The sequence below is a fragment of the Sebastes fasciatus genome, chromosome 16 (genome assembly GCF_043250625.1).
Source record: "Sebastes fasciatus isolate fSebFas1 chromosome 16, fSebFas1.pri, whole genome shotgun sequence".
NCBI lineage: Eukaryota > Metazoa > Chordata > Actinopteri > Perciformes > Sebastidae > Sebastes > Sebastes fasciatus.
The window spans coordinates 8,562,523-8,576,465 of record NC_133810.1 but is presented as its reverse complement, the minus strand read 5'-3'; the positions used below and the strand labels follow the sequence as shown (position 1 = coordinate 8,576,465).

Sequence of the window (13,943 nt, the reverse complement as noted above, 5' to 3'; positions counted from 1 at the left end):
CATGCAATTCTATGATAAAAATGTATGAAAACTATATAAACTGTTTATATTGCATTCATTCAGACATTAATTGGAACCTTGCATTCAAACACACATTACATTTTTGGGATATTAATGCCCTTGAAGCACAATCAGTACGGCACACTCGCACACAAACACACAGCTGGAGGTATCTGCTGCTGCTTTTGCGTTTTTTGACACACATTCCAGACCAGTTTTGCAAGGTCATAAAACTGCTTTAATAATAGTACTGTGGCAACAGGTTCCTACACAGGCTGCTTCTAGGCCTGCTTCTGCTCAGAGAGAAAGAGAAGCAAAACAGTAAAAGAGACCAGATTGATAGATTTCTGGTATCGTGTCATTTTAGGCCTGAAACAATTAGACTGAAAAACTATATTTCAAAAGTAAATTTTAAGTAATTTATCAAGTAAAAATAGTAGGGCTGTCAAAGTTAACGCGATAACGTGTTTACGCAAATTTGTTTTAACGCCACTAATTTCTTAAACGCATTAACGCAACTTTTTAGGTTGTAGCGGGCTCAGTTTTTGAGCTAGAGAGAAGATACTGGCCTCATATGACCCCTTTGGAAATGGTCATGCCAGTTTTTCCTCACCAAAATTAAGCTTAACTTCGGAGCGTTTTTTAGTGTTCTTCCCGACAAGCTAAAATGACATGGTTGGTATCGATTCCTTAGGTTTTCTAGTTTCATATGATACCAAGTAGCTTCACTCTAGCTTTAAGACTGAGCGCTACAACCTCTAAAAGACAGAATAGTGGTTAATTTAAGAGGTTAAAAGACCGATAGTTGACGTCCGTGTAGCAATACAATATTGTCACGCAAAATATCCCAACCATGCTGTATTGATTTTTTTCCCCCACCCTTGGAAAGACCCTTAAAACCGAAGTAATAGCGATAAGATCAATACTCAATCTTGAGTGTATGGTCTTGAAGAAAGTCTGCATCCCAATCATCTTTTTTTCCACAGAAAACCAACTTAACTTTAAACTTCAACAAGTAAAACTCCAACAGACACCATGCTGCAGTTTTTAATCCAAGGCTTTTTAAAAACACCCTGAAAGTCCTTCTCAAACAAATTGAGCTCCGTATTTGACACAACAGCTAGCCTTGTGAGGAAAGCAAATGATCAACTGATGTTCAAAATGTCAAGGCAACCTGTCACTCATCGTTTGACTGAAGTATGCAAGGTGAGTCCACCTGTAGCCTCGCTCTGCATTCCCTACAAACGAAACAGGTCAGAGCTGACGATATCGGTCTGTTCACGCCTGCTGACCTCCGTGGAATGCAGCCGCACTTCCCACATCACACACACACACACAGATTGCACATGCACGCGCGGGCAAACATGCACGCGCACTGGGAACACTGGGCTGCTGTTGCTGCTGTGAGGTTGGCGGTACCCACAGGAAAAGCTGACGTGTTTACATTCAAACAATACCCAGCAGGACAAAGCCCGGCTGTTGTTGTGGCCCGCTGTGTGAATGAGGGGACTTCAAAACAGGTTTTAAAAAAGCAAAGCTATTAGACGCTAAGGCATTACAAGTGCTTCTGTTTCACTGGCAAGCTCATGATTAAGCAAGTAAAGCAAACAGTGTGGATTACAGCACGATTACAAGCTACAACTTGTTACAACTATAGATCCTTGTGTTGTCTTATTTTTTGTTTCAATGTTAGTTGTGCCTTTAAAAGTGGGGCTAATGGTTATTTTCATTAGTTATCATTCCTTTTTTTCAGATGAATCCCATTATTGCTTGGTCTATAAATGACTTTCTGAAACATCACTATTTTTGTGGACCTTATTTAGCATATTCTGTCCAGGTCAGTCCTCTCCAACTCGTATTAACCTGTTGTTTTCCCCGTGTCCATCTCAACAAATATCTGCACAGGCAGCCTGTGTTTTGGTTCACTTGGAAGCGAGAGGCAAGAGGTGGTCTTGGACCGGTTGTTTTGGTCCACCTCCAACTAGGACTGGTCGACCAAATACCTCGATATCGATATTGCGACGATTTTGTAGGGTTGACTATTGGTGCTTTTACTAAATATTTACACAATGAGACTTTTGATAAATAATCATCAGTAATGTGGATATAATGACTAAGTGGGTAAAGGTAATTAAAACAGCTAGAACAGTCTGGAAAGTTCAGAAAATGATATTGCATTACTGTAATGAAGCCTTCAACACCAGTAAAAGACAACATTTATGCCATATCACGATATTTTGATATCCAAAAGCTAGGACGATTTTTGCCCAGCCCTACCTCTCACCGGAGCTCTGACTGAATCGAACCCGATGACAGGCATTAAGAATAACTATAGAAATAGACAATATTCTCGCTGATGGTCTCGTTTGTTTATGTAGGCCATATAGAGGCATCAATATTAATTTGAGACTGTTTCATAACCAGTTAAAAGGTCCTTGTAGTAACTTTATCACACACAAAAGAGCCCAGTCTTTTTAAATACTCCATGTGATAAATTGTTATTTCAATCGGTTACAGTGTGTGTTTTAAAACAGTGTCATGTCGCCCTGGTGCTGTTTCTCAGGCTTCACCAGGCAGCTGACATATATACACATAGTGGGGAATCGTTGTCACAGCTCTTTGAAACCAACAACCACAAACCATTGCGTAGATATGACCAAGAACTTGCTCACACAACTTGAGTCACTACAGGGTTTTTTTTTAGCGTCTGTCTGCCTTCCAGTCCACCGGCCCTTCAGCTCAGTTAGGAGGGGCCTTTATTGGCTCCACAAGGAGAGCTTTCAGTGCTCCAGGTCAAGGGAAGGCTGTGTTTATTCACCCATTTCAACACAAACACAAACACACACACACACACACACACACACACACACACACACAAACACACTGTCTTCCAAGGCTTCCCCCCTCTCTGTCTGTTTCACACACAGCCTCCTCTGTAACCTTTTAATTTCGGACTCTTACTCAACCCTGCAGTTTGTTGGCACGTTCAGGTTTGTTGATGTTGTTACTGGCATATGTGTGTGTTTTGGATTTACGTCATACTGGATTTACTGAAACTTAACTGAAAAAAAAAAAAAAAAAAAATCAGCCACAGCTTGAAGATGTTTTTCAATATCTCCTTCTTTGGGTTCACAAATGTTGCCAAATGTGACGACAAATACACCCACGTATGTTGGCACGTTGTCGCCTCGGACGTCTTAAAAGCCCTGAAAACATATTTTTTTCAATCAGCGTCTCACTATGAGTAATAGGCCAGCCCTACATCAAGGTGTAAATGACTTTTGGGAAATGGGACACAGCTTCAGATAAAAATAAAATTCTTTTTTTTTAAAGCAACCAATGTCGTATTGTTTTTCCTGATGAACAAGGCATGTGTTTTCAATCATTTCCCCCCTCCGTGTCGTAGTAAGAAAGCTAATTTTAGAACACCACACACACACACACAGGTGCTCTACGACCTGTAATGAATCTGAGTCTGTATTTCCCCCACTTCTCTCACATTCGCTCTTTCACCTAATAAAAGAAGCTCTCACTCCCACTTTCTACTGCTTCTGCCCTCCGCCAACTCTCAAGCTTCATTTGAAGTTTGCTGTTTTCAACTCTGTCTGCTGCTCTCATCTCTTTCTGTCAGCCCAGTTTTAGATTGTGTGGAGGTATTCCTCTCGCTCTCTCTCTCTCTCTGCTGACTCTCCAGCTTTGTTCAATTTAAACATCCACATCTTCCCCCCTCCCACCTCTCTCTCAGCCATCTTTTTTGATTACCTGCCAGTATCTCTCCCTCACTTTCCCCTCATCTCTCTTCCTCACAGCCGTTTCTCCGGCCTCTTACACCTTGCTAGATCTGTCTTAACTATGAGAGCATCTCCCACGCTTTCTGTGTCGCAACCACTCTCTCTTCCTTAGTCTAAAACCCTGTTTCTATCACTTGCAAAACATTTGCTATCACCCTTCCATCTCGTCTCCTGCAGCCCCTTTATCTTATTTTGCACATATCTGCTCCCGCTGTCTCAATATCTCATTCCTTTAATTTCCTTCCGCTGCTCTGATTATATGTTTGTCTACCAAGTCAGTTGTCAGCTGTGTAACGTGGTTAAAGGTATGCCACTGCAACAGGAAGTGTCATCATGTCAGTCTCATGTCAACAGCTGCCGAACCCACAGCACAACACGCCAACCAAAATGTTATGAAATTCTTAAAGCAGAAATTCTCACCAAAACTCAGCTCTAGTAGACACACTTTTTCTAAAACTGAACGATGGCTTTGTGTGCTTTTTAAAACACTATGTTCACCACTTTACTGTAGGTTTGGAGGGTTACTTTCTCTTCTAAAACACCACTTCTAGGTTAACAATTTGTCCTCAGGGTGAAACGCAGGCAAAGCAGCAAAGCCCTAGCATGACCCAATTCTTAAACATGTCACAACAGACATACTTTCAATCCTGGTTACGTCATCCTTGATCTAATTGGTACAAAAGGTACGCATGAGCAAATCAAGTGACAATCATCAAAATGTCATAGTGAGTCTAATATACAATAACTTAATTTTGCAGACTGATCAGTGTATTCATCTGTCTCCCTCCCCATTACATTGCATTCACTTCACAACAAGTGGTTGCCAGACACTAACCCTCAAACATTTTTATTCCACACTAACTGGCAACTTGATCGCTGGCGACCCAGATATACCACGTGATACCAACGTTGTTATACTATTGGACAACAAGCCTTGTTAGAAGTGGGAATCAAACGTCAGATATCTTCCACAGAGAGAAACAAAACATTCATTTGGACGCGTCAACATTTTTTAGAATCATTAATTCACAATCATATTTTTTCTTAGGAAAAGCTTTTATCTGGCGCCTTTCTAAAAGCTTTGTCGATGCATTCTTTTTTTAAATATATTCATCTACATAAAATTGTTATCAATAAGACCTTTAACAATATATGCAATTTTTTTGTATTTTTATATCAAAATCTTTTCTTCCTGTAAAACAAAATACGAGGTGCGCTTACGTAGGCTAGTATCAACCACTTTCATCCAATAACATCATGACATCGATCCATCAATCAATCTACATTTACGATTTAAAGCGTTCTTGTGACTGTACGCCGCTCAAATATTTCGTTTCACTGGGGGAAACATCACAGTACTGAAGCTAAAGACGCTGTTACTTTCGGTTCACTTGGACTTTAAATTAGAAACAGTGAGCTTGGGCCTATACCAAACTTGGAAGATGAGCCCGCAGGCGTCTGTCAGGATGACGCTGGTGTCTAACTGGTTTTCACCTTAGCTGTGTGTGAACATGTACTGTAGGTTTGCTCAACACACTTGTCTGAATGGAGTATAACATCAAACACAGTAATTAGTTACTCCAGCAATCAGCTCAGGGAAAAGTTTACGATGATGATGGCTACAAATACAGCTCATTTCTTTGTATTTATACTATTTTTACAACAGTTACTAACGCCTTTACACGGCAAGAAAAGCTGCACACAAATAAGCGTAATATGGTTTCTATTTTAGGAATTTAATCAATGATGATGATGATGGTCCTGAAATAAGGGCGGGGAAATATGGAAATAGTACACATGATGGCAACCTTATTTCAATATTCATACATACAACACAATGTCTGTTTAGGTCAGTGGTTCCCAAACTTCTTCTTCTGTCATTCTTTTGCAGATAAAGATATTTTTTCTCCAATTTGTGAACCACTGGTTTACACAATTACAATTTACCAAGTGAATATCCATGAAGTTGATATCTATCACACTGGACTGAATGATAACAGAAAGTTAAATTAGGACCGTCATCTTTAAATGGCATTCTCAAGAATTACAGAAGTAATTCTGGGAGAAATGTGACTTACTGTTTTGGAGTGTTAATTTAGATAATGAATATCATACTGCCATGCCTTTTATGAAGTTAATATAACTTTGTACAAAGTTTCATCTTTTTTTTTTTTAAATCATTTTGAACATCACAATTGGACATGGTCTTGATTGAGTCCCTGAATAAAACACTTATTTTCTCAGCATGAGAATTTAAGTTTACTAAGGATGCGTTCACAGCAGCCTTGTTTAGTCCAGTTGAACTGAACTCTGAAGCGTTTACCACCTTGGTGCGGTTGGTTTGGGTTGGTGTGAACGCCGCACTTGAACTCTAGTGTGGACCAAACCACCTCTCACTGGTCCACCTCGAAAGTATGGTCTCGGACCGCTGTCAAGTGACCTCTGGAACGGTTCATTTCTGGTGTGAACACCATGTGAACCAATCACAGGAGGAACCGTATCATTCATGTGTCATCTGGGCTCAACAATCAGCTTTCAGAAGTTAGGCATCAGCTTTTTTTTTCTAGACCTTTGTGCTGATCCCCACCTCACATCCATTGGCCCTTCAGCATTGAAGTATTTAATTGTGGGGCCCTCAAGTGACACCAACAACAGCTTGTCCATCATCACCACTTTCAGAGATGACCTCCAATCTGTCTTGATTCTGCTTAGACAGCTGAATCCCCTCTCACATACAGCTGAAGAGACTGAGATGCATGTTTTGCAGTTTGCTGTCTCTATTTTTTATGTTAAAAAAGCTAAGAATTGGTTGCAAATTTCTCAAAATGGTTGCCAACGGCAAACTAGAATCCCTGACTGTCGAGACCTGGTTATTTCATTGGTTAAAAAATCATTTGCTTTTTCCAGTTTTGGCTGAACTGGTGACATAGTAGCCTATTTGCGCGATTGATACCACTGAATTTAGTGTTTATCAGACCAGAAATTTGAGAATAATTACCTAACTAGTTTAGCCCGCAGTTCCTCTGACTCATTCCTCGCCGCTAGGAGACTATCCAGACATAGCCACCGGCTACAGCTCGCCGCGTTCGACAGAAATTAGCTGGAATGTATCTGTGACCAATCAGATGCCACGACTGAAAATACCTGCTTCATAATCACTAGTGTCAGACACTACTATGTGTCTTCATTTCCACCTACCTCTGTATAGGTGAAACAAAAATGTAGTGGGAGGTATTCGAGGTATCCTGTACCAACAACACAACGATGCCCTGGGCAACATTGAAGACAGCTGAGGTAACGCCAACGGGAAACAGACGGGAAGTACTAGACAAGCAGAGCTGTAGTGCTGAAGATATCTTTTAATGTACCTGAATTAAAAAGATCTAAAAACAAACTCAGACATGTTCCTGTACCACTTAAAACATACGTGTAGTTTCCCACACATGCGCTAAGCTACTGTATGCGTGCACACTTTGTACATACAGTACATGTCCAGCTACAAACATACACAATGCACAGGTCTACTTATTACTGTTTCTGTACTGTCCTCTGTGACCTACATCGTCTTCCTCTTTAAACAGTCAACACCAGAGTGAAACTACCTCAAACCAAAAGGTTTCATATTCTAACCTCAGAGGGGGTATTTTACTGTGTGACTATTAAGAGGAACAAGGATGTCATGTAGAGTTTAGGTACAGCCAAATCATTTAAAAGTGTTTTTTTAACCATGACATTTTTGTACAGTAAACTGCAACATCTCCCTGAAACAACCCTTCAATTCCTCATGCCAGTGTGAATGAATTACTCTTGATTGCAACATAATGTGCACATGAATGTACAACTCAATGAAGAACTCAGACACAGTGAAATGACGACGAAATATATAAGTTTGACAAAAACATATTATGTGTCATATAGGGCTGTCAATCAATTAAAAATGTAATGACGATTAATTGTACGATTGTCCGTAGTTAATCGCGATTAATCAAACATTTTTATTGTTCAAAATGCACCTTAAAGGGAGATTTTTCAAGTATTTAATACTCTTATCAACATGGGAGTGGGCAAATATGCTTGCTTTATGCAAATATATGTATATATTTATTATTGAAAATCAATTAACAACCCAAAACAATGACAAATATTGTCCAGAAACCCTCACAGGTACTGCATTTAGCATAAAAAAATATGCTCAAATCATAACATGGCAAACTGCAGCCCAACAGGCAACAACAGCTGTCAGCGTGTCAGTGTGCTGACCCAAACTGCATGTGATTATCATAAAGTGGGCATGTCTGTAAAGGGGAGACTCGTGGCTACCCATAGAACCCATTTTCATTCACATATCTTGAGGTCAGAGGTCAAGGGACCTCTTTAAAAAAGGCCATGCCAGTTTTTCCTCACCAAAATTTTGCACAAGTTTGGAGTGTTATTTAGCATTCTTCCCAACACGCTAGTATGACACGGATGGTACCAATGGACTCCTTGGGTTTTCTAGTTTCATATGATGCCAGTATCTTCACTCTAGCTTTAAAGCTGAGCCCGCTACAACCTAAAAATCGCAAGTTGCGTTAATACGTCAAAGAAATTAGTGGCAGTTTTCTTGTCAGCTGTTCTTCATACTGTACAAGAATGAATGGAGAGAGGAAAACAACACACCCTGACCGAGTGCAGATGGCACCAGGAATTGGTTAATGAAGACATTACTACACCAGTATTATCCTTTAACTGTAATTTGTTGAACTGCGTCAGCATTGAGCGAACCGCCCTCTCTGGTAACTTCTGCTGAAGCACACACAGCCTCTTTTCAAACATGTTTCTTTGCATACACTCCAAGAATACAGCAGCGACCACACACTGGCCCTGCATCTCCTCCTCCTCTGCTCCGCTCACAGCGGCTCCACTGCTTGCTCAGAAAGCAAGAAGTCCCCACTTAAAGTCTGCGTTTCTCTTTCTCTCCCTCACATGTACCTTTCCGAGGGAGCCTGCGGCTTTGTGATGGTTGGAATTCCCATAAACATCCGATGTGCACTGGGCGCAGCTGAAACCGCCATAAATCACACGGCGTGATTTGTTGTCTGTTACCACCAGGGCGTCTGGATGGCACCGAGAAAAGGTGGGCAGGGAGGGAAGAGCTGGACGGAAAACCCGCGGAACTGGGAAAGGTTGACGAGGCATAAAACCTGCGGTGGGAGAGATTACCGGCCGGGCCAAACATCTGCACAGGAGACACATGAACCTACAGCACGTCTACAACTTTCACTTCTGAGACGTTTAGCTCGACCAGAAAGACGACTGCGAAAACAAACAATACACCTGATTCTTATGCTATGTTATTCCACACGTCTTAATGCCTTAACTCCAAGGCTTATAAATATACTCAAACTGAATGAAATGAGGCTCGTTTACACAGGAATACACTTACAACCACAACAAATAGTGCCCGAGGCGTACTGCTTTCTTAAAGTAAAACAGCAATTTTAGTGTTCACAGGTGTACCAGCTTCGTGTTTCATCATTCGTCAGATCCCAGTAGCACTTCCTTGTCTTTCATCACAATAATTACTGTTTGATATTAATAACCACAATGTGTGCAAACTGCTGAATAACCTGGAGTAAGGCACCATTAGAGGAAAAAAACTCACGTGAGAGTGAGTATACTAGGGCTGCAACTAACCATTATTTTCATTTTTTCAATTTATCTGTCGATTAGTTTCTTGATTAATCCATAAAATGACAGAAAATGGTGAAAAATATTGATCAGATGACGTCCTCAAATGTCTCGTTTTGTCCACACCCCGAAGATGTTCAGTCTACTGTCATAGAGGAGTCAAGAAACCAGAAAATATTCACATTTAAGAAGCTGGAATCAGAGAATTTTGACTTTATTTTTCTTAAAATAACTTCTCAAACCGATTAATCAATTATCAAAATACCTAACTATTAATTAGTTGGCAATGGGGATGTTAATAATTAACCGTTTAACCGTTAACCGACATTAAAAAACGCTCCCCGACAGGTGAACTGGGGACTAAGTTGTCTGTTTAGCTCATACACTGCAGCTGGCGCACCGCTGCATGTGACGCACTAATCTTGACGGTTAACGATTAATGATCTAATAAAAATTCTAAAATAGCATCCCTAGTTGACAACTAAGCGATTAATCGTTGCAGCTCTCGAGTATACCACCACTTACTTGCAGCACTTTCAACGTTGTTAAAAAAAACGCCGTTAACTACATCAGCAGTCTTATAGCATCCTTGAAACCTGAGACAGGTCCCTGTAGACTCGTGTATTGCCTTGTACCTCCTTCCTTATCACAGGTTCATTTCTAACAGGCCTGAGCTGAGTAGACAATATTCAAATGAGTATCTGGAAGCCGCACTTCCCCTAATGGAGTCCATGGACTCGTTGGAAAAAAAAAAAAATAGTGGTTGTAAGTGGTCCGGCGAAACACAATGCAACCGATGCAAACATGTAAATAAAACACAAGAGGAAGAGGAGGTCTGCAAGTACACCCATGGGCAAACACACACCTGCAACAGGGTGACATCGAGCCCACATCTGGATTTTGGTTGATTATTAATAGAGACTATAAATGTTTTGAGGCTGCCCCCTTTTAGTCGATTAGTCCACTAATTGGTCGTTTTGGTTTCAGTTACAAAGCAATATGTATAGTATGAAAAGAAGCATTTTATCAGTGACAAATACTCACAAAACACACCGCTAAACATTATCAATAACTGCAATATTTCACCTCTTTTGTCTTCACCTCATCTATATTAATGCTGGTTTCAAATTTGGAAGAAGAAACAGTTGAGCATCCCTGAAAAAAGGGTACCAGAAAAAAGAGGATTCTTCCATTGCATGCGTAGAGCTAAATTTAGTTACTTTATCAAATGCTACCTATCACGAGGTCCATTACCAAATCACAGATCCACTTCACTGCTATGACTGTGTCATATATTTGTGGACTAAACACGGTTGTTATGGTTCGTTCAAGTGCGCACAAAAGCCCTCTATGGCGGTGTGAAAGAGGCTTTCTACCCACCATGCGTCCACAAACAAACAGAGGATCAGAGCCATAAAGAGGGACCTTTTCAAAAGCGTCATGCAAAGCTGAAGGCCCTATTTTTTTTGTACTCTGATAGTGAAAAGTGCTTGCACTTCAAAACTATTACCAGCAGCTGAACATGGAAGGGAGTACGGCGTAAGCTATTTTTGGGCACAGAGCATAACTAAAGCAATGACAAGCCAGCTGTGTTTCCACAGCTTCATGTAGGGAGGAGGAGGCAGCGGCGGAGGGAAGGAGGAGGGATGAGAAAGCAGTGGTGATTTAATTTAACTGGCCTCATTCAAGCTCAAGTTTACACAAACTACCGCCTGGGCTTACAGCCATAAGCCCTCTGATGGGAAGCTGGGATGTGATGTTTTGTTTAGTAAGACTGTTCCAGGCCCAGAATGCATTGCAGTAAAAGAGGGTTATCCCAAACTTAACCATGTCCGTGTAGATACGACCTGCACCTGGAAACACTTTGGGTTTTACACATTGCAGGAAAAGCAGAGCTAGACATCATGGCTAAAGATGCATGCTAACTCTGTCATGGACAGGAAACGTTATCGTATTGCCGTATTAGTATCTAATCAATCATCCCAGCCCTACGTGTAGTTTTTACCCTTAAATTCTCAAACATGTTGATGGGGACCCCTGACAGCCTCTCAAGGACCCTTTTGTGGTCCCTGCACCCCAGTTTGAGCACCACTGAATCCTGATACATTTTGTCCTGCATGCTTTAACTTGACTTTTTCCATGTCAGTGTTAAATTCTTTCTGCTTTGCACAGACAGACAAACAGCTTTTAGCAAAGGCAGCAAAAACTGGCTAGTTTGAGTGACAGGCTGTTAATTAAGTGAATTAATTAACATGTGACTGTATTAAAAAGTGAGATAGTTGGACCACATGTGGACTAATTTAACTCCACTGACAGATGAGTGAAGTTTCCCTCCAGCGAAACGCTACATGAAACGTTACATGTCCCTTATAAATTAAAAAGAAAATACAACTAAGTTAAAGAAATGTAATAAATAATACCTGACAATGACTAATATATTTAACCTCAGGACATCTCTGACTACATGCATGCTGAAAAGCAAACATTTTAATGTATTAATTTATGTATTTTACAAAGTAAAAGTCCCTAGAAGTTTGTGATTCAACTTTTTCACGTACATTTTTTTTTACAAAAATCGCAATAAACCGTAATATCGAGTCGCAATCCTTGCAGAATCGCAATACTTTAAAAAAAATCGCAATACAAATCAAGTATCATGATAGTATTGAATGGATCAAACTACCCTTAAATTCTCACACATATTGATGGGGGACCCCTGACAGCCTCTCAAGGACCCTTTTGTGGTCCCTGCACCCCAGTTTGACCACCACTGAATCCTGATACATTTTGTCCTGCATGCTTTAACTTGACTTTTTCCATGTCAGTGTTAAATTATTTCTGCTTTTGCACAGTCAGACAAACAGCTTTTTAGCAAAGGCAGCACTACTAAAGTGCAGCAGGACTACAAAAAAACTAGTTTGAGTGACAGGCTGTTAATTAAGTGAACTAATTAACATGTGACTGTATTACAAAGTGAGATAGTTTGACCACATGTGGACTCATTTAACTCCACTGACAGTTTCCCTCCAGAGAGGTGAAGCAGCAGCAACAGTGTGGCTAACATTAGCGATGCTAAGTTAAAGAAAGTAGTTTAAAGTTGAGTTTACCTCTGCAGTCCTCAGGGAGGGAGGTTTCTTCAAAGCCAGTTTGAAAGTAGTTTCCATGGCTCCAGTCATTCTCATAACTCTAATCCACCTTTTGCTTCCTCTCTTTAGGGTATCCAAGCTGCTCTTTTAGCCGAGAACAAACTCACATCCCTGGATTTGCTGGATCCGAGCATGGATGGAGTTTAACCGACCAGGAGGAGCTCCTTCTTCTCCTCCTCTTCCTCCTCCAGGAGAGACTTCTAACTCCAGTAAACTAACTAAACTGAGACAGATAAATTAACTCTAAGGGACCTTTAAGTGTTTAATCCTGTACATTTTTGGGTAAAGGAAATATCCACCTCAGTAGCTCTACCGTCAGTCAGATCCAGGAGTTCAGATTTAGATCCCTCCTCCTCCTCCTCTTCCTCCTGCAGAGAGAGAGAGTTGACGACATCTGTCTGCGCTGAGACCATGCTGCGTTCAGGTGCTGTCGAAAATAAGAGCATTTATGAGAAGCAGTGACACATGAGTCAGAATAATACATTAAACACATAAAGAAATGAAAAGACAATAGAAATATAGGAAGTATGTAACATATTAATTATGTGCATAATGCTACAGTAGTCAATCTGTCTGCAGGACAGATAATAATGCACACTTTCATAGACTAAGCTACTGGAGTTACCCTGCACTATATTCACTTTTTTTGTTGTTGCTCAAAGTCTTTTTATTGGTATTCTGTACAAAATCCAATAAATCACAGAAATAATGTATAAACAAATTATATATTATTAAATAAGCAGAGTTTATTTCATAAACAATTACATTTATATATATAAATTAATTAAATCCGATAGCAACATAAATGAAACACATACAAAACAAACAAACAAACAAAAAGGCGAGGACCAAAAAAAACAAAAAATAGGTAAATTAAAAATAAAAATGAAAAAAAAGCTGTGAATTATATGTAATATGGGGTCAGCAGTTTAAAACTTCAATGTCAGTATATTCACTTTTTATTATTATTAATAATAATAATAATAATAATAATAATAATAATAATAAACTTGATTTGTATAGCACCTTTCCAAACATAGTTACAAAGTGCTTTACATAAGTTAAAATAGTGCAAACATCAAGATAAAAACAATACAGGATAAAAACATAGGCCAAAATAAAATGTTGAACATAAGAGGAAGCACATAAATAGAAAATAATATAGGACCAAGAATTGACCCTTGGGGGACACCACATGAGAGGGGGGCTGGGGATGAGGAGAAGTATATAGGAAGTATGTAACGTGTAAATTATGTACATAATGCTACAGTATAAACACTATCTGTTTATACCATGTTTATTTTATAGCTTATTTTGTAAATTGTACATTTTTTAT

The 13,943-nt window shown here is 39.8% G+C and overlaps 1 protein-coding gene across 5 annotated transcripts in view; it reads right to left on the bottom strand.

Annotated features, from left to right (window-relative positions):
• Window positions 1-12,934, bottom strand: part of rapgef6 (Rap guanine nucleotide exchange factor (GEF) 6) — a 164,159-nt gene extending 151,225 nt beyond the window's left edge. For all 5 annotated transcript variants that reach the window (XM_074610890.1, XM_074610894.1, XM_074610889.1 and 2 more), the window contains exon 1: window positions 12,569-12,934. In XM_074610890.1, coding sequence (XP_074466991.1) covers window positions 12,569-12,643 — 75 coding nt within the window. In that variant the 5' untranslated portion in view covers window positions 12,644-12,934. The remainder of the gene's footprint in view (window positions 1-12,568) is intronic.
• Between the last annotated feature and the right edge of the window lie 1,009 nt (window positions 12,935-13,943).